The sequence below is a fragment of the Rissa tridactyla genome, chromosome 8, assembly GCF_028500815.1.
Source record: "Rissa tridactyla isolate bRisTri1 chromosome 8, bRisTri1.patW.cur.20221130, whole genome shotgun sequence".
Taxonomy (NCBI): Eukaryota; Metazoa; Chordata; class Aves; order Charadriiformes; family Laridae; genus Rissa; species Rissa tridactyla.
This window is the reverse complement of record NC_071473.1, coordinates 329,506-350,981: the sequence shown is the minus strand read 5'-3', so window position 1 is coordinate 350,981 and position 21,476 is coordinate 329,506. Positions and strand designations below refer to the sequence as shown.

The following is a 21,476-nucleotide window of genomic DNA, read 5'->3' as shown; positions in this document are numbered from 1 at the left end:
ACGTGCTGCAACTACCTGCAATACTAAATATGCCGGGAATACACCTAGTCTGCTGTAAACCCATTTTCAGTTTGAAATACATGTACACAAATTGCATACAAATGCTTAATGCTTTGAGCAAAAACCTGGGTTTCTCAGTGCAATGCTGAAATGGTGGGATATAAATGGCAGAGGAAACCCAAAATAGAATATATTTTAAACAACTAGTGTACGTCTTTCGTAACAGTTATTGCCTTTCTAAAAGCATTTAAAATGTAAAATAATGTTCTTTAGGCTCTGGAAATCTTGAAGGAAAACAAATTGCACAATAAATTTTATCAATAGGGATACTAATGCATATTTCATTAAGTATTAAATGAAGTACCTGAATTCAGCAGTCCTTACGGACATGATTTCTGTGGAGTTCAAAGCACAAAGAATAGCTCCTAATCCAACCAAGTCAAAGCTTTTTAGCGTACTGATCGTCTGGCCAGAGTCTTCCAGAAAACCTTGCAAAATAGATCTTGCCTGCAAAAGCAGTAAGATATTACGCATGAACAGCGTGAATATAATTGAAGGTTTTGTTACTAGAAGCTCAAAATCTTATCAGAAGCCATGGACCATATATAATCCTGAGCCTCCCCAATGTAATTACTTGGAGTTTTGCTGTGGCCTTCAGGAGGAGCACTGTCACCACCTACATGTGACGCTCGGACAGGGCACTGCTGCACAAACACTTCCCAAGGGCAAGTGTTGAAAGCACTTTGTGCCCCTTCTGCTGGGTCAGGAGGAAACGCTTCACCAGAAGAAACGGGCGTGGGATCCCCTCGCAGAACTGCCCCAGTCAATTAATTGCTAGAAGAAAACATACGTTACTCAAGGGCATCAGTAAGAAATTTTTAGTTTTTCTAATACTCAGGTTATCTTGTCTTATTTAAGTGTCATACATAGGCGGTGACCTGTGCTTAGGATTAATTTCCGGATATAAATGGGATATTGGTGCCAAAACGCCTTTGCAAGCCTAAGTTGTTTAGGACGGTGCTCATCCTAAACTAAGCATTTTAAAACTGTGTCTAGCTTAAGCCTGTCACCAAGGCATCCTCCAAAGTCAGTGAAAGAAACAAGCATCTTCCAAGATTTCCTAATCTATCCACAATGCTGAGACTTAATGACTAGCTTAAACTAGCTGCCCAGCTTTTAGACCACTGAAGCTCAGCAGGATGAATCTCTTTTAACCATCTATTCTTACTGACAGCAGGGAACATCAAAAGCCAACTAGTATTGTACAAAACCCTCACGAGTGCTTCCTTCTGATGGTGCTCCTCAGAACAAGAATCTATTAAACAGATTTGTGACATCCCGCCAAGGCTGGCTGCCACCACGCCAGCACGTGTGCAGCTGAGGAGCCCTCACGGAATGGGCCACGGAGCCAGCAATATGCTGCCAGCTGCACGTACGCTTTTAGCTCTTATAATGAAAGTCCCATCGACATAACTAGACGTTAATCAAGGAAAGGAAGAGGAGCGGAGCATATTTGCTAACAACTTAGGCTTCTAGGGCAGTGGCTGCTGGTGCTGGGGGCACACGGCCTCTCCAGTGACTACTGGTCGTGAGGAAGGGCTAACGTGCCCTGGCAGCACGGTCTGTCCTGGGGCCGCCCTGAGAGGAGCTGCTGACCTTTCCGCTACTTGGTGGGCAAGCGCTAAAGAATACACTAGTCACCACCACAACTGACGGTAACTGATGTGCCCGTGGCCACCTCACCGAGGAGCCAGCAGCCAGGCAGACGCCCGTGGCCACCAACCTGCCCGGGCTCTCAGCCCAGAGCAGCAGCACTGTGCGTTGCTGTATCCATTTCCTGGGCAATCCGGGACCTCAGTCCCAAAGGGCCTGAATCCAGCGCCTTTCACCAGCAGTACCTTCAGTAACACACTTACCTGGGTAGGAGTCCATTCCCTCTGCTGACCCAGTGCAGAAATGGTGTCCACAGAACGCAAATCCAGCTCTTCGATTTCATGCTCAGTGAGTGCCAGAGCGATGCGGCCCAGAGACACAATATGATAACTCTTCCAGCCTGGCAGCGATCCCCAAACCTTTGGAAGAAATTCATTAATGTCTGTAGATCATTATGAATCTTCCTCTACGTAGACCGTTCTCAAACCCCCTGGTTTCAAAGTGGCAATGCCCGAAGCATGCCTCTGCGCACAAAAGGCAGGGCTTAGGTATTGTGAAAGATTTCGAGGTTCTACACTAATAATGGTCAGTTTATCTAAAAATGCTGCAATTTGCGCAGCTTGAGCTTGTTGATAAGTCAGAGCAGGGACTGCTAGAAGTGCTGCTGTAGGAGCGAGTACCACTAAAAGCAATAAAAATGTGAGTCTGTGCCGACATCCACACTGTTCCAGCATGACCGCGAAAGCAGCCCCTGGACCAGCCAGGCTTCTGCGCCTCCCGCAGCCGCTCCGTGGAGGGACTTCCAGTTGCTCTGGTGACCTGTCGTTCTGGCTCGGTCATTGGCGAGGGAAGCAGAAATCAAAGTAGAGAATCGGGTAATACAGACAAATAGCCAATTCCTAAAGTTCTGATTTCTAGTTTGTGTGCATACAATATAAAAAAAAATAATAATTTAAATATGTTTGCAGAGATACAGTTAAATCTGTAAAGCTCTGTAAAAACAAAAAAATAAGCAGGGGCTTTTCTAAACCAGTACCAGTGTGTTTAAACTGACAAATCCACTGCTTTTAACTTCATCTGTGATATAAATACAGTCACTCAAAAGCTGTCACAGATCAGCCCTAAGAAAATTTTGATTTCAGGAAAAAGGAATTATGAAAGTACATCAAGAGCTGAATTTGCAGAGGCCAAAACTGTTAATTACATTCAGTTGTAAATGACAGAATACAGTAGTCAGTGGCCAGTATTTCTCAGAATGTGGCCAATTGTCGTTACAGAAAAAGAGACACTGGGTTTTGGCTGGAGGAACTGACTTGAACGAGACAGGAACACATTTAAAAAAAAGGGAAAAAGAAAGAGCTCACTTTAAAGATCTCATGTGCTTCATCAACTTAGCTTTATGTCAGTCAATACATGACAGTTTTCTAGTACATGATTGTGCTCCTAACTCCACATGGGAAAATAAAACTAAAATCCCAGCCCTTGGCTAAGTTGATCTTTCATGCAGTCTGATTCATGGAAATATTTATTGCACCTTCAGCATAGCTACAACTTAGCTTTTGTTCAAAAAATTAGGAAGGTCAAAGCTAGTAAGGTCTTGTTGAAGGGATATCTCTGCTGTGGCCTACTAAGTAGTGTTTGCACCTTCAGCTACACACGAAGCTGTACAACCTGCATAAAAGAAAGAAAGCCCCTTCTAGAGCCCCTACTACAAGAGGGATATGGACGTGCTGGAACGTGTCCAGAGAAGGGCCACGAGGATGATCAGAGGGCTGGAGCACCTCTCCTATGGGGACAGACGGAGAGAGCTGGGGTTGTCCAGTCTGGAGAAAAGAAGGCTCTGAGGAGACCTTACAGTGTTCTACCAGTATCTTAAGGGGGCCTCCAAGAAAGCTGGGGAGGGACTTTTTAGGATGTCGGGTAGTGGTAGGACTAGAGGGAATGGATTAAAACTAGAGATGGGACAATTCAGACTGGACGTTAGGAAGAAGTTCTTCACCATGAGGGTGGTAAGACACTGGCACAGGTTGCCCAGAGAGGTGGTGGGAGCCCCATCCCTGGAATTTTGTAAGGCCAGGCTCTGAGCTGGGGCCTTACGGGGCTCTGAGCAACCTGATCTGGCGGGAGGTGTTCCTGCTCAGGGCAGGGGGTTGGAACTAGATGAGCTTTAAGGTCCCTTCCAACCCTAACACGTCTATAATTCTAAAGGGGACAGGTCTGGAAGAAGCTACTCCTTACGCAGAGCTGGGGACACTCTGCTGTTCGCACAGCAGGGCAGCCTCAGGAGCGACGAGGGACCTCGGGGCTAAGGATTTGGTGAAGAGATGCTTTGCTGGACCGGTACCTCCTGACTGAGTTTCCACCAGATCTTTTATGTTGCTTTTACGATGTCATAAAGAAATAGAAAACGGGTCTAAGCCTGGGAAATTTCAATCTTTTCCAAAGAAAATAAGTAGTAAAAAGCATTAGCCCAATTTTAAAGCTCTTAATTCTCTAGCTTAAGAGATACATGAAACACATGCCGTTAAAAATGTCGTCTGTCTTTTTCCTGATCTAGGTCATAAACTACAGAATTTGAAGTACTTCATAAATAGTATTATCCAACAGTGTTGGATGAAACCTCAGCTGTAATGATATAAATAACACAACAGATGAAGCTGAAACACCCCTCTGTCCTCATTCACCTAGAGACCACAGATCCGTACAGCTGTCACTACCGCAGAGCTTGGAGACCTTCCACTTACAAGTGAGCTCAGCTTCTTTCTTTCAGTAACACACAATCTGACAAACAGACTTTTTGAATTAGTTTGGGACCATGCAGTTCCTTTTATGGGAAATCAATTTATGAGAAATTAAAGCTGGCTTAATCAAACCTTTCACCAAAGATGCCCTTTAGTTAATAACATAACAGCATCTTACGCACATAATTTCAGAAAGCTTTGCCTGTGCTGATTTCTCGTGCTTCACGCCCAGTGTAACATCATGTTGCATTCTGCAGATTAACATATAGGAATCCTGCCTTTGTCTAGCAGCAACCCGTCTGACAAACACTCACACAGACAGAATATTCTTTCACTCAGTGCACTACAGACCTGTGGATCTGTGAGCTGAACGTAACTGGGATGTGAGTGCATTGGCCTCGTTGGCAATTCCTCTGCAGCAGATACCCCCCTGTAGGCAGACCATTATGTTGCACTGCTGTAAAATATTGTAGTTCCCGCTACCTCAGATGAGCGCTGTTTTTATTTTCTTCTGGGATTATATTTTTTTCCCTTTTCCTACCCACGTGTCTCCGTGCTGAGCGAGGGACGCTGTCTCGGGAAGGATGTGTTTGCTGCACTGGGCTGTCGTCCTGCTGCAACAAGGCTGCAGAGACAGAGCTGCAGAGTCACCATCTGCTTTCGGAAATCTGGTTGGTCCCACTTTTCTTTGAGCAGCTCCAGCTCAGGAGTTTTGGAAGCTGAGCTTCACTGCTAAAAACCGCACTGATGGCCTTGTCTCTTGCCCGCGGCAAGCTGTGGGACACATGCCGAGGTTAGAGGAACGGGGTGTCAGCGAGGGCCCACAGCTTGTGCTGGCTACACTGCAGCACACTGCAAGTCTTACAGAGATGAGCCAGGGGCTCCTGAGGTCACAGGAGCCAAGAGGGCAACACACTTGAGGTGAAGTACCTCAAAGGAATCGAGGGGTGTTCCTCTGAGAAGGTGACATGGCTGACAGCCCAGCTGAAGTGCCTCTACACCAATGCACACAGCATGAGCAACAAACAGGAGGAGCTGGAAGCCACCGTGCTGCTAGAAAGCTATGACCTGGTTTTACTGAAACCTGCCATTACTGAAAGCTGGTGGGAGGAATCCCACGGCTTGTGTGCGGCTGTCGATGGCTACAGGCCCTTCAGAAGGGACAGGCGAGGAAGGAGGGGCAGCGATTGCTCTCTACATCAAGAAATGGACAGAGTGTGAAGAGCTGTCTCTGAAGAACAGCCACAAGCAGGTTGAAAGCCTGTGGGTAAGAATTAGAGACAGAGGTAACAGGGAACCTTGTGGCTGGTGTTGGCTACAGGCTGCCCGATCGAGGGGAGCCTATTGACGAAGCCTCCTTACTCCAGCTCCAGCAGGCATCGCGCCCGCAGGCTCTCGTCCTGCTGGGGGACTTCAGCCGACCCGACAGCTGCTGGAGAAGTAGCACGGCGAGCTGTCGGCAATCCGGGAGACTCCTGGAGTGCATCGGGGATAACTTCTTAAGCCAGGTAATAGACAGCCCGACCAGAGGGGTGCGATACTGGACCTGTTGGTCACCAACGCAAGCTAACTGGTGACACCAAGGCTGGAGGCAGCCTGGGCTGCACTGATCATGCCCAGGTGGAATGTGCAGTCCTGAGGGATACGGCCCAGGGGAAGAGTAAAGTCAGGACCCTGAGTTTTATGAAAGTGAACTCACAGCTCCTCAAGAAGTTAGTCAATAGGAACCCCTGGGAAACTGCCCTCGGGACAAGGGAGCAGAACCGAGCTGGCAGATCTTTAAGGACACTTTCCATAGAGCGCGAGAGCTCTCAGTCCCCAGGTGTAAGAAATCAGCAAGGTCCGACTTCTCTCCCAGCCCACAGGTGGCCACAGCAGTGCTGCGGGGAGCCCAGACGCCTCGCTGATGGTCAGCCCCAGGCGCAGCACGCTGACCTGCAGCCAGCACAGGTCCTGCACTGCGGACACAGGAGAGGCTCCCGGCCTCCTGCGCCGCTGCTGCAGCACCGACATCACCCGCGGGCTGAGCCCGGCAGGGCCCTCTCTGAGGAGCTCGGGAGGAGCTGCGTCCTGCCCTGAAAGAAAGAGGCACCAGCGGTGACGAGAGCCGAGACCACATCCCTGTCCCGCTCCACGGAGCTACAGCCTGGCAAAGATGGGGGTCTGCTTTCTGCTGTGTTTCCCTAACTTGCACTCACCAGTAACATCCGAGTAAAGACATGTGTGATTTTTTTTTTTTTTCCCCTCCCTAAAATTTCCCACTGATGGGCTTGTCCCTGCCTGTGACAAGAAGGTGGGAGAGTGAGCTTTATTCAGCTAGTAACAGTCTCTTTCAGTCAGTCTGGTTTTACACCACTGTAAACTATATTTAGCATTGATGTAGACAATTTAACACTCTGAGCTTAATTCTCAGCAGGCCAATCAACAACCTATAGCACGCTGGCTGACTTCTCAGTTATGAAAGAAAAGTGAGAAGCAAGCAACTGAAAAGCAATTAAAAAGTAAAAGCAGTTAAGTTTTTCAGCTGCCGATAGCTCAGAATGACTTGCCTGTTGACTCTAAAGCAAGGGCAATAGTCTTCTATCACCATCTCACATTATTTTTCCAATAAACAATAGATATTCTTGCAGCAGTGGTGACATTGACGTAGCACAGTTATTTTAGGACTGCATAGCTCAATAACAGCAAATCAAATTATGGATTTAATTTTCCTTCACAGCCAGGATAGTTACCTGCTTGGCTTTTTCCTTCAAGGCAATAAGCTGGGAGCTGTTAAAACCTGAGACGGTCCCAAGAAGTTCTACATTTTTGCCAAAGGTCCCTGCATCCATGCATTTCAGTTCCTGAACAGACCAAAAGACATTTGCTTCCACTAATTTAATAATTTCGTCTGAAGAAGGAGCTCTGGTTCCCAGGCAATCTGGAAAAAAAAATTCAAACAGCAAGAGTTTTCTTCAAGGAGACTGAAAAAAAGAAATCAAAGCAATATAAAGATTCAAGATGGTGACAGACTATGAATTAACTGCAGCTGATGCGATATTGATAAATTAATTATTTAAAGAAATTATTTCATTGCAAGATATTTACATTGTTAACATCCTGGATATAAAAACTAGAATTCGCCTAACTTGCAAGAAATTTGTTATATTCTTTGTCCTCCAAAGGTAGTGCACGCTGGAAAATAGGAGCAGACATATATCTCAGAACATTTATAACATAGGATGCCACAATAAAACTACAATCTGGATGTGTGCAATAAGAGCAGCTGATTTCTTGCAAGTTTCTTTCAAGTCTAATTCCCGAAAGGCATCAGAACCCAGGGCAAGGGCTTATTCTGAGGTAAAACCACCATCCTCTGGGAGCCCTGCCTGAGTAAAGAATGAAATGCAGGTCTTTGGGATGACTCCATTTAGCTGTGTCATTGTTCACAAAAAACACTGCGGCTGCATCAACCGCTCCACATTCTGGCAGCACACACCTGAATCCCGCTCTACGGGGAAGTGACAGACATGAGAGGCCCTTTTACTCTGAAATACCCTGGCAAAGATGTATTTCTTGTAAGACTTGCCTGACATTTAAACAAGGTGAAGAGAGAAGCAGGGAGTGTCGGCGAAGTGCGGTGCTTGCTCTTCATGTCAAGCACCTTGTTAAAATGTCAGGATCTGAGAGGGCTGTTCACTTACAACAGAACTGTTTGGACTGACAAACTCCATTTAAAAATCTTATTTACAGTCAGGTTCTAGCCCTACGCATGATCAAACGAGACAGTTTCCATTGTGTGTTTTAACAAATCCTGGTCTTTGTTGGCATAATCTAGCTCTAATATTGATGGAAAGCAGAAATTAGAGTCCTTAATGTGGTTGCTTACTGCTCTCTCTCCTGTCACTAATTTAGGAAAACCTTATTAAATAATTATGTAAACCAAATAATCCCTACATGTCTTCAGATACGGTCACTACTGTAAAAATGCAAGAATTTCACAGATGCTGTGCCTGAGCTAAGCTCCCCCAGAAAAATAAATTAAAGCGAGGATGTACAAAGTAGATTTGTACTTTGAAAGGCGTCAGAGGAGGGATTTATTTGCATCAAAGGAAGCTGCAGTAGTGGGTAGAATGCTGAAAAGACTGAATCTGTTGAGCAAACGAAAATGTTGTTCAGCTTCCACTGCACCAGCTGATGCTCCGCTCTCCCCCTCCCGCCCTCCGCCGAGGCTGCCTTGTGTCACCCCCCCTCTGCAAAAGGTCAGCTTTTATCCTGTAAATACAACCCTCCAGACACAATGCAGCTCCCTTCCCCAAGCCATGAAAACCTAGTATTTTGTGTTCTTGGAAAAAACATTAATTTTATTATTTGTAACACACCAAATGCATTGGCGTGTTACATTAAAGGGAAATGCTAATTAGACTCCTGGCTTTGCTTCCTGCATCTGATGCTACTTCACTCTTCCTTTTGCTATATAATCACATATAGTTTGATGAAGAACATATTTTATATATAGATATATATATATAAAACAACATCTCAGAGGTAAGCAACTTGAATTCTTTTTCTAGCACTGCCATGGCTTTCTGGTCGCATCTTGGACACACGAGTCCTGGGTTTTGCCTGGTGTGTTCCATCTCGCCTTAAGCACCACCTTTGTTTTTGTCTTGATGCAGGCATAGATGTAAGAACTCTGTCACTGGTAATTGTTATTTGTTATTGTTATTTGTTATTGTTAATTGTTACTGTTATTAACATTAGCTCACAGCTGGACTGTGGCAAATGTAAAACAGCAGGTTGGTAGCATGAAGAGCACCAGTGTTATTCCAGAGCCATTTTCACAATACCCATTTGCCTAGCGATTTACAAATCATCCATAAACTTCATTCCTATTGAAACCACCGTGCAAGTGGTGTGGAATTGATAAGATTATGTTTGGTAAGAGAAACTGAATACCACACTTGGACTGCAGAAGTATTTCTTAGACTAGCACAAATGATCCTTCAATTTTTCATCCCCCAGGCTCCCCCGAGCTGAGCTCGTGCACCCCAAGTGAGGAGTGAAAAGCCTCCATAGCCTTGGAGCCAAGCTGCCCTTGCACAAAGATCATTAGCTTCACTGGCAGGTTGATAAGGGTCCTGCAACGCAGGTGAGACAGCTCTGCAACTGCGCTGGAGATGAGTTAGTCTGATTAGAGAAGTCTTCGGGATTTATGTTGTTGTGATCCAGAGGCCTAAAAAGGCACACGTAGACACAAGCGCCCTGAAATGCCTGGGGCTGAACCTTTAGTCCTGTGGCCCATGTCTAAAGAAATATGATTTACGATCTGATGGTTTACTTGTTCAAGGAAGAGTGCATTTCACGCATACAGGTGGACTAGCGTCCTGCTATTCCACCAGCTCGATTCTGCTTTTTTAGAGTCTGATAATTGACTACTCTGATCAACGGAGGCCATGGGTTTCTTTCAGGCTATGCAAAAATACAAGTCTGTAGAACGCCCTCTGTCTCTCTCTGCGTGTGAGTTCAGCATTATCAGGAGCAAATCCATTCCCAGAGACACGCAGTCGGCGTGCAGAGCTGCTGCTCTGTGTGCCGTGGTGGCTCAGGGTGCCTGAGAGCTTGGACTGTGTTCTGTTAGGCTGAGAACCGACGGGAGGTTTTCAAAGACATGAAGGCAGACAGTAACAAACTCCTTGGAATTGTTGGGGTCTAAATTCCCATCAGTGCTTTGAAAAGCCTCCCCCCCCAGCAGGGCGGTTTTCCGTGGCACAGGATGGCATAGCTTAAAAATTCTGCCTGGGTGAATTTCAAGTAAGAGGAAGGATAGTTACTGTAATAATAGAATATAGTCAACGTATGTACCTTATACAAAGAAAACGATCCATTTATCACCAGAGATTTTAACAGATTAGTTTGGCTGCTAATTAAAATACTGTTTCGATTACAACAAACTCTGTCCATTTGGACAGACAAAACACAGTGCCACCAGCGTCAGATTTAAGAACAGCCAACTCAACATAAGCTCATGTCTGGCACAGGACTAACTATGTGCAGTCTTCTGGCACAACAGTAGCTTGTCCCTTCACGGCTTTTTAATTCAAGGCTTTTCACTTAGATTACAAAGGAAAGTAAAAATAAACAAAACCGTTTAATTCAAATCATTCATCTTTTTCCTCTGTGCACTCAGGAACATTCCAGGAGATGCTGAACGGTACCACCCTGTAACGACATCAAGTGTTTCAGCAATTGTCCAATGCATGCGACAACTGCAGGCAACAGGACGAAGACTCTCACTGGCCTTGCTAAAACACTGAACGTCTTTAAGATAGTCAGTGCTTTACTTTTTATTGCCCTGCTTCTCAGAACGCATTTGATGACAAGGTGAAAGAAAAAGTCTGTTTCAACTGCACCATCAGAGCCCCAAACGGCACTTTTCTGAGACACCAGGTGAAATACCGACCGGGTCCGGTGAGAGATGAGTCGATGCTGGATGTGCCATTGGAGACAGAGTCAAATACAGTTGAGAGAAGCTCTTCAGCTGAAGACAGCGGTCCAATCGTCTGTGCTATTTGTAAAATGATATCGGGGAACTTCAAAGGGAAAGAAAGAAGGAGAGAGAATAAACAAGGCTTCTTTCTCCATTTCAAAACAAATCAACTTGCAGAGGCAGCGTTGTGCAGACCTCAGCAAAACAGGGGTTCGTAATGGCTCAGCCGCCTTCCTATTTGTGCAGGTGTTTCAGAAGAGGAGAGTAAATTGGCTGCTACTGAAAGGTCACAACAGCATAAGTTCGAAGGGGGAAAAATTAGAAACAAAGCAAATTCTGAGTGATTCTCCCTCTGGTTTGCCCTCTCGGCTTCTGGCAACACCTCAGCACTGATGGGAGTCCTGTCCAGACCCTCCTGCAGCAATGAGTTCCACTGGTTTAGTATGTGCAGTACAGAAAGTACTTCATTTTGTCTTAAATTTGCCAGCTAAGAATTGAGGATAGGGACCCAATTAAATTATGAGAAATAACTTTAACCTGGTCACCTTTTTTAGGCTTTTTTGACCTCTCTCTTCCACCCTGCTGGGCACCTTCCCTTCCATCGAAGAGTCCCATTCTATTTGGTCAATTAAAAGCATTATCTCCTGAGGAAAAGTTGCTGACTGTGCTCACACACTTCTGCTAAAGAACGAATTCCCCGTTCCAGTACAGTTTACTTGTATACATAAAAATTAAAAGCTTATAAGAACTAAAGAGGGCAAAGAAACTCCGAAGCGCAATACTGAGGCTATCAGTTCTGTGTGCTACACTGGCCCTAGGGCAAAGGGCCGCGAGAGTAAATGCTAATTTGACCAGTATGATCCCATTATTAACAGGATAAGAAACATAACTTTTATGGTTGGAAGGCGGATGAATGGAGGAAACGACGCTGCAAGGTGTTAAGTACTAAAAATGTTTGAGTCTGCGTCACTATAAATGCACCATTTATTTTTCTACATGGCAATATACAATTATCATTGTACACGTGCAAATAATTGTTTATACTTCCATTACTTTCAATAAGAAATCTCAGAAATTTTGACGGAGTCAAGAACGTGTGAAACATTAACACATGGTTCTCTGCCAAGAGAATTATTTACCTAGTTTTAGCATTCAGGTTACATAATTTAGACTGCATTATGACATTCACAAATACAAATTCCAATATTAACTTTTAGAAATTTAAAAATTCTAATAAAAACATACCTTTTCAGCAAGGACGTTTAATTCCCCTTTTGACAGCAGAGCTATGAGTGGTCCAACATCTGATGTTGTTTCAGCTGTCCAGTTGTTTGGGGAGCTGAAGAAATATTTTGGAAAATTATATTAATAAAGAATGTTTGCAATGAAAATTATACTAAAACTTCAGTATTTTTCTTATACTGTATCGCATAGGAAACACGGACACTTCTATGTCAATGTGATGATTCATGCTTATTAACATCAGATTGCATTTTCTCATCTCCCTGTCGTACATCGGGCATTAGTGGAATTCTCAGTATATTCAGCGAAGGCCTTCAAATACTGGGGTAATGGAGCGCTCTCTCCTGCAATGGTCACAGTATTCTTAGCATTACAGTGTTCAAGCACGGAGAAATAATTCCTTTTTTAAAAGAAAACTCACTTTTTCTACCAGGTTCATACTGCAATAGCAGTCTGCAAAATGGTATCAAAGGAGAAGCAGAAACCTCATAACCAAAACTGAAACCACCCTTTTCCCAAGAATCTCATCCTAAGGGCCAACGCGCCCAATACTTCAAGCAAGCAATACTTGCCAGTACTTGCTTATAAATGAAAAAAAACCCTCCTCTATTCCAACATTTAACTATTTTCAGGTGCACAGGGTCTGTTTTTCATTGGCGTTGGGCAACTGTAACTTTCCACAATGCCAGCAGGAGCTGAGGACGCTCGCGTTTCTGACGAGGAGATCCCTGCACACTGAGGAGAAATGGAGAGAGTTTCCCCCTCGCCCTGAAGAGCTGGAGTTCACTAAACACCCCCGGAACGCAACAGTGGCACCAGGCTGCTGCTAACGCTGCCTTTTAAAATGAAGGGACAGAAACACGGAGGACAGGATGGAACAGAAGATTTAAATCCGTTCCTTATTGGCTCCTTATTTTTACTGCCTGCTCTTTCATTCCTCTGCAATGTCGAGAGTTATGGAAGGCAGATCTAACACCTCGGAGAGCCACATCTAATGACATTTCTGCAGGAGAGATCAGTTCTGCGGTAGGTACCGTATCTCCTGAAATAACATGCTAAATCATTTCTAGGAATTTCAGGTCTTAAAAATTGAGTTCAGGTTCAGTTCTGAGTGGTGCTGGGTTTTTCAAAATGTATGTGGCTTAGCACTATGCAGGTTTTGTTTGATACGAATCTGAAAAATATTAGCCAACCACATTGGTGGTTAACTTAAGAAAGCACTCAAATAAATAATTTTTAGCCTGAAAGAGCCTGAAGATGATGATAGTAACAAATCCCTTCGTGCGTGTTCTCACAGAAAACTTTATGTGGTTTGTTGCTCCGCTATGAGAATGTTTGATTAGACAAATATTTTCAAAATAAATAAAATAAAATATTACGTAGCACAGTGCGACATGATTCAGTAAAATGGATCTGTATTGAGATTAATGCAGGGATGGGATCTGGTGGAAAATACAGCTATTCCGTTACCAGAAAAATGACTGGGAGGAAGCTGAACGAGCAACCAAAACGATTAGGTGCAGTGACAGGCTTTGGGGCTGGAGGGATGCGTTAGAAACTACGCATTTAGTCTCGTTTTTCAAATGCAAGATACTCCTAAGGGACAGCGCAAGAGAACAACAGTATATTCTTGCCAGACAGAGGACAGCTTTGTTTTTTGCAGGACAGAGAGCAGTGTGGCTCCATCAGCCCCCTGGCCCCAGTCACTCCTGACATCGCACTCGCCGCTGCGTTGTTCCTTCGGTTGGCTGAACCTTATATCCCTCCAGCTTCTCCCACTGCCAGGGAGCGTGCAGTCTGCTTGATTTCCCTCCTCGCGCCTGTACACCCAGTATCCCACTTCCATTTTCCCATTCTTTGCATTCCTGCGCCATCCTTTGCCTCTAACACCCGTTCCCTTGCCACGCCAGGGAGGCTCCTTGCCGGCCACTCCTCAAACACGACCCCTTCTCTGCTGTTCCCGTGGGACCGCGTGTCCCGGGGCTCGTACTGGGTTCCACAGCTACCGCGTTACACACAAGAACAGAAACCTCGCTCGAGGGCACAGAGACCCCAAGCTCGGATGGTGACAGGAGTCACTCTGGGTTGTTTTCACTGCAGTTCTGTCTGTGCAAAGCGACCGGTTGGTATTTGCACGGCTTAACCCTCAGCACTCACACGGCGGTACATCTAATACCTCACCCATAGAACTCGAGGATCTTGTATTTAATTTCAGTCTTCTGCTGGTGGCTGAGCTGGCGGCAGAGTTTGAACTGAGGAAGGGCTGTTGCCATCGCCTTCAGGGACATTCTGCCATGCAGAAAGGCTGGAGGTAAGTGGCAGATTAGATTTCCAAGTAGGTCAACATCAAATTCATCAGCAATGGAGCCATTCTGAAACAAGAGCATTTACCTTGTTGGCAGAGCTGATCTTGGCTCTCACCTGTATCACTCAACGGCATCACAATGCATTTAAGCTCTGTGACCCTTTAACGAACAAAGACACAACAGTTTGCACCGGCAATTTAATCTACAATTTCTGCTGAGACTGCTTTATACTTTTTGCTTTCACCAATGCAGCTGGTGATACTTAATAAGCACTTGTCAGAGCTTTCAGTGTATTCTTTATTCCATACTGAAGCACACATAAAAAAATAATTAAAACTAAATCTCCTGCCCCCATCTCTACATCCAGGCGAGCACCCAAGACCTGCAGAGGTGCTGCCTTTCTGCCTGGCAGCAGAGCTCTCGCAAGGGAAAGGGCCACCAGCTCTTGCTGTCAGAAGGCTTCTCTCTGGGGGTTCCTCAAGCAGCTGCCAAAACACTGGAGATTATAGGGCTGGGTGGCATGTATAGGGACATGAATATTCACAGCTACATCAAAGAACTAGTTTCCCCTAAAAACTGGTGACTGCCGCAGCTCCCAGACAGCAGAAGTCACCAGACCCTCCTGGTCCCTCCACCTCTCCCGTGGGATGTGCTGGGCCACCCTCGGCTCGGAGCAGGGGGGAACAGGGTCAGCTCCGGGCTGTCCCGGACAGCAGCGGCATTTCGTGAGAACACCTCGCCACGTGCATGGAGTCAGCGAAAATCGTTAAGGAAGCTATAAAAAAGGTTTCCTTCGGCAGGGAAGAATAAAATCAAAACAGTACACAAAAAACCCCCGTAAGAATACAGATACTTATGTAGATGGTGACTGACACAGCAGTGCAGCAATACGTGCACACAGAACCACAAGTTCGGATGCTCACATCAGGTCAGCTACAGCAGGTTGCTTGGGGCCTTGGCACCCAGAGCTTCTCCAAGCTGGGCGATAGCCTAAGCTGCTCTTGCCTGTGACAATGAAGAAATTATCATGCGGTGTTATTCGCTTTTGGGCTCTCAGAGCCCTCAGCTATGGTTTCACCACACACACACGGAGCAGGGGAGCCTGTGTCCCAGGTTGTCTACAGAGGAGACGGTGAGCGTGTGCATGTCGACCGGGGAGTACAAGTAGGCAGGATAACTTTGTGATGCACCACATGACAATAAAGGGGGAGAAAACTAATCAACCACTCTCACTTAGTTTGGAATTGTCAGTGTCCAATTACAGGTGACTTTTTCTGCAGGGCTCCCTCTGCTGCTGACCCCTCCTTGCCGTACCTACCAAGCACTCCTGCACTTTCTGCAGGACAGCGTTCTTTTTGCGGAGGCTTGGATTCAAAAGGTCCATCTCAGTCTTCCCCAGGCTTTCAATGAAAGGGATGCACAAAGGGCCCGAGACATACTCCAGGTACTCAGTCCTGCAGGGAGAATTCCAATGGTCTCAGAACGTAAACCTGACCTTGATACGCCCATACCCACACCCATAAAATCTGTGATGGTGGAGAAATTTAAAGACAAGTCTGGACTTGAAAATTATAAACTGTCCAGGCCAGAAAAGTTGCAATTAATCCACGTCTTTCTTTAACTTACATCATCTTCCAGTTCATCAGCACATGAACCTCACTCCAAAAAATGTCTAAGGGATATAAATAGCTGCAAGTGGACGAAAGTGCTCTGAGGTGCTTTAACGCCGTATGAAACAAGACTGTCTGCAGTTCAGAAACTTTTACCCTTTCTCCTTTTTATTAGGAATAATTTTCTGATGAATGAAGATGTGGTAGGTGAGTTAAGGACAACAGGCAGTTTTAGAGTAGGCTTCCTTTTTATCAAAGTCCAGGAAAGCCTGCCAAATTAAACAAAACATCCTCTTCTCCACACAGAGTGGCAGGCAGCCTTTGCAAACAGAGCCATACCCAAAAGCCGCGCAAGCCCAGCCTTATCGGGGTGTGTAGCCAAAGCACCAGCAACTTCTGAGGGTCCTGAACAAGCAAGATGCAATTGTTGGCCAAATAACTTGGTGCTGCGGTTTGTAGAAAGCCTTGTATTTAAGTATTTCTGTTATTATTTTATTGTTTTTTAACTAGAGTAATGCTTTGTCAAATAGAATGCTTTTATTTTCGTACTTTTTTCCAATTAGAAATATTCCAGGAAAAGAACAGTGCCCATTCCCTTTTATTCCTTTAAGCATGTGGGAAGAAAGAAATAAAGAAAAAGGGGAATTAACAAGTACAATTCAGGACTACCATTTGGTTTAGATTCAAACTACCATTTGTTTGAATCATTAGTTTTCTTAAGACTGAAGAGATTATTTAAAAAGTGCTCTGAAGGCTACTCTGAATGTAGTGCTACGAATGCAGTAGCTTAAGATGTCATAAGATGTGACTTACGGAAGCACTGATAAGAGGAAGGGAGGAATAGATGCATTGGAAACTTTCCAAAACTTCCAAGCCAAACAATTAACCTAAAAGCAACAAAAAATTATGATCTTAAACATTTGGAAATTTTGAGGAAGAATTAAAATGTGGTTTGTTTATTACAGCTTATAAATTAGTATATATAAAACTGTATATTATTTTCAGAAAGCATTTTTCTTTGGCTTTTTTTCTTTTAAAGTAGTTCAGAGTTTTGTTTTTGTAGACATCAGAGACGAAGCATCCTGTATCTGAGTGCATGAGAGCATTTGTATGTTTCCAAAACAGATATATATTTCCAAATAGATTACTCATGAAACATCAAGTTAAAAGGACTGTAGAAATTTCTTGCAATTTGCAAGTGACACGCGAAATTGGCAAAATGATAACACACATGAAGTATGTTTGCAGACAAGTTCATATACAGGGTTTTGAAATAAATGAAAAAAAGAATGGACCACATTCTAATTTACCTACAGTTTGGATGTTGGGTAGTACGTTTATGTACACAAAGTCCTTTTTTTGGTTTTACCTGATATGGAGAAAGCAGATGAAGATTCTTTTCAAAGATTTTAAAACTGTTTAAAAAAAAGTCTGCGCCCATACTTTCAATGAGTTGACAAGTTACTCCTTTCACAAGGTGTCCTGTGCTGAAAGGAAAAGCAAAGTTCAATCTTTTGAATGTTTAAGCAGGATCTAGTCCTTGCTCATCCTAAGATACAGTTTCTTGACCACCTTTTTTTCCCCCCTTTCTTGTAATCTAAAAGCCGTTGAAAGTAAAAATGTAATCAAATTGACTGAGCCTTAAAATATCCAAACCTCTGCAATGCCTCGATCCTGATTTTGGATTTGGAGACTGTTTTTATTGAGGAAGGTGAATTATCCTGTGGTACCCAGGAATGAATACACACAAGATAATACAAAATAACCACATATGGTTTCCCTCCAAGTCGATCTCATCACAAAACTAGACTTTAACCCCATTTCAAAGGAGACTATCATCCATACCTTAGAAGGTCAACAGGAGAGTTTTTCTTAGACAGTAATTCATACAGATACAAAGCCTGAAATAAAACCCACCATATTTAAAGTTAAGCTTAGGTAATTCAGTTGTAAGACACAATAACTACCGCAAGGTTTTTAGGTTTTTCTATGTTTAACTCTCTTATGTACTCTAAAGGCATTTCTACGGTACAGTTTGGCCAACCTAAAGGATTGGCACCCAGTGCAGAATTTCTTATTCAGAAGACAAAACAAAACACCACTGAATGGTACTATGGGATGATGTTAAACATGTTCATGGCACACAACCACAGAATCATTTAGGTTTGAAGGGACTTCTGGAGATCCTCTGGTCCAACCTTTCATCTCTGCGGACCGAGCCAAAGGAGTAGTCGTTCCTGCAAACGTACAGGATTCAGTACTGGAAGGAGAAAATTTATGTGGCAGAATATTGAAGACTTTTGAACTCGTCATATTAACGCCTCCCTTTCTGTAGCATTGTGTCAGGATGCTGCCTAGGCTCTAAGTGACCTCTGGTTGTTTATATCAAGATATATTTGGGGCAGGCAAACCTTCCTTTTACCAATATTGCTTAAACACATACATATTACACTTTTCCTATTTTCTGTCATACTAAATTGCAGTGAAATGGGAACTGCATAACAATTTTTACCTGGCTTCTTCTTAGTTCTTTTTCTTTCATCATTGGGGGATTATAACCAGTCTGTTTCCATAAATCAGAAAGAGATATGTCTTTAAAGAAAGCTCCTTGTATATATTTGACTGATGAAGAAAAATCTCCAAATGCAGCTATCTAAAAAGAGGATCAGATAAATACGTGGCATTTCAGAACTGATGCTTAGATTTACAGGATTTGCCCTTCTTTCTATTCTGTGTAATATTTCTCTTAAGAGGATAAAGGGAAAACATGTCGGTATTAAAAACGTCATGGAACCAAGCAAGAGAGAACCTTCAAAATATAGTTGGTGTTCAGAAGAAAACATTACAAACATTAACCACTGAGCTAAAACACACGTCCCGGTGACAACACTTCAAATCCTGCTCTGCATATCTGGTTATTGCACTCTCGTGCAGAGAGAACCCACTACACACTTGGGTTTATAATCACCTTCCTGAGGATCCCTTGTTGCTGTGCAGGTGATAAGTCAGATAGGTATTGGGAGGTTGTGCCTCGAATAATCCGAGAAAGCTCCTTTGGGTTCATGCTGTAGAATGTCTGGGTGCTAACACCAGTCACCAATGCGCCCATTTGACTAATGTTATAAAACGATAAAACCTGCAGAGATAACCACAAACAAACAGAAAGTTTTGTGCCTTGTGAACAGCAGATGCATTTAAAAGCGAAACTTCATAAATAAATCAAAATGATTATTTTTGAATACTTCATACATTTCTTGCCTGGGGATGCACTCTCCTCAGATTCCTTTCAATTCAGACAAGATGGTCCAGGGAACAAATGTGGCAATTTTCCCTGAGGCTCCTTTTTTTGAAACTTCAGAGAGGACCACGATCCCTTCCATTAGAGTGTATTTGAATATATAGTCTGGGATCTCTGATCATGCAAATTCTGCCTAAGGCAGTGATACAGACAAAATAACATATACAACTGCCAAATGCAAACAGTCATTCTCTCTGTTACTAGAGAACTACTTTGGGAGGTACAGTCTTGGATGTTTTTATTTGATTTAAACAAAAATTTTCAGACCACTAACAATGCTAAAAAGAAGTCTTGTACTAAGTTTTTAAAACACACGGTTATTGTTGAGAAAAAGCCATTTCACTTTTACAAATAGAAAGTAAGAAAGCTGTTATCACAGGTACCTTTTCATAAGAGAGGTATTTACTGGACAGAATCATAGCTTGGCTTTTTGCCCACCCAGAGACTTGGTTTAATGTTGCGACTGCATTATGCACCGCTTCAGGCGATAAGGATTCCAGCTCACTTGAAGTTAGCCCAACCACGGCATCTGACAGAGATCCAAGGACATCGTTCAGCGTCTGGTTTTGCATGGCAATGTTCAGGAGTTGAGATTTGAGCTAAAGTAAACCAAAAAAAAGCAGATGGCAAATAAAAATCTGCCGAGAACCAACTATCATTATCATCCAAAACTTTAACTGGAGGTTCTGGAATAGGCAGTGGCAACCACTTAGTGACCACACACTTCATAAAAACTCAAAAATAGAACCACAGCTGTCAAAGGAATATGGGACGGAGCAAAGCAGAACGAGAAAAGAATGAGCGCTGTAAAAAAAAAACAAACCAAAAATGGGCATTTATTCTTTGCATTATGTGATTGAGAACTATTTCTAGTGATTTCTTAGATCCCAGTGATTTTTCACTCTTTTCTTTCCAAGTTCAAGAAGAAAGTCTCTCCTCTGGTTTCAGGATTAAGGTAGGCAAGAAGAACGAGCGTTGTACCCACCTTCTGAACCTCAGCCTGGAAACCTCTCAACTGATTGCATTTAATCATTTGATGAAGTAAAGCCCGGGCCACAGCAGAATCCATCTGTTCCATGTCATCATAAAAGCAAACCAATAAACCTAGCCTATGTAGAAGAAAATACATTAGCCAACTCGTGACATACAAGGTGTCGTTCTCAGGAAACTGTCATTTAGTATGGTATACCCCACTTGTGCTCAAAAATTGAGTCATTTCTGTCTGTCACTAGTGCCTTAAACTGCGATCTTTAAAACTCCACACGGCCTGAAATTTGGGTACGAGACATATGCACTGTTCTCTGCATTCAGCTGAACTCTGCCCAGATCGCTTGTGCTGTCAAAAATTGAACTTTCCTGGTTCCATTTGTCTGTGCCTGGATTTTCCCGGCTAATGACGCCACACCGCTTGTCAGAATTTGCAGTATAACCTCTGCTTGGAAAAGGTCGGAGGGCTAAATAAGTCTCTGGAAGTGGCTCGCTGAGTTCTTATCTGGATCGATTGGATGTTTTGAACTCTTAAGTCCTGCCTGGATTTCACATGCAGCATAACTCATTCCTGTGTCAGGGCGGCAGCTGGAGCGTTACACAGCCTCTTTGTTTCTTCGGGTTTAAACAACGCCTGCTCTATGCCACATCAGACCCAAGACGGGCCCATGGACGGAGACCCGTCCAGCTCAGCACCGGCCAGGAGAAGACGTGCTGAGGCTCCGTCTGGGTTGTGCCCGCGCCACAGTTTGCAAGGCTGTGAACCAGGTCATTTTCCTCCGCAGCACCCAGGATCTAACGTTAAGGTCGTCATTTCTATTAACCTCTGCAAAGCGCAACCACAGCCACGGCGGGTGGAGAAGAGCCCCACCACCACGGGCAAGCACCTTCTGACTTCAGCCTTGTGCTTGTTCACTGCCATCACCCGCGGCCCTGCAAAGCAGGTCTGAATTGTGCATGGCTCCCCCGGGCTTTAAACGTCACAGCGATGGTGATGAACTCGTTTGCAGGAAGCCGGAATGAATCCCCTGTCTCCGTAAACGACTAGTCTTTGCTTTCATAATTTACACAGCACGAGAACGTACAAAGCCCAGCTTTCCTGCTATAGTCCCTGTTTTTAGCGATTCAGTGATGCGGGCATAGTCAGACTCTGGGCAATAACGCCCAGAT

General features: G+C 44.1%; 1 protein-coding gene across 1 annotated transcript in view; it reads right to left on the bottom strand.

Moving 5' to 3' along the window:
• Positions 1–21,476, bottom strand: part of OTOA (otoancorin) — a 38,660-nt gene that overhangs the window by 6,340 nt on the left and 10,844 nt on the right. Inside the window, exons 11-24 of the mRNA XM_054213234.1 lie at positions 20,305–20,428; positions 19,703–19,918; positions 18,990–19,157; positions 18,534–18,674; positions 17,867–17,922; positions 17,391–17,508; positions 16,835–16,908; positions 15,730–15,865; positions 14,287–14,477; positions 12,109–12,202; positions 10,837–10,966; positions 7,127–7,314; positions 1,917–2,072; positions 365–507 (exon numbers count right to left, since the gene is read on the bottom strand). Coding sequence (XP_054069209.1) covers positions 365–507; positions 1,917–2,072; positions 7,127–7,314; positions 10,837–10,966; positions 12,109–12,202; positions 14,287–14,477; positions 15,730–15,865; positions 16,835–16,908; positions 17,391–17,508; positions 17,867–17,922; positions 18,534–18,674; positions 18,990–19,157; positions 19,703–19,918; positions 20,305–20,428 — 1,935 coding nt within the window. The remainder of the gene's footprint in view (positions 1–364; positions 508–1,916; positions 2,073–7,126; positions 7,315–10,836; positions 10,967–12,108; positions 12,203–14,286; positions 14,478–15,729; positions 15,866–16,834; positions 16,909–17,390; positions 17,509–17,866; positions 17,923–18,533; positions 18,675–18,989; positions 19,158–19,702; positions 19,919–20,304; positions 20,429–21,476) is intronic.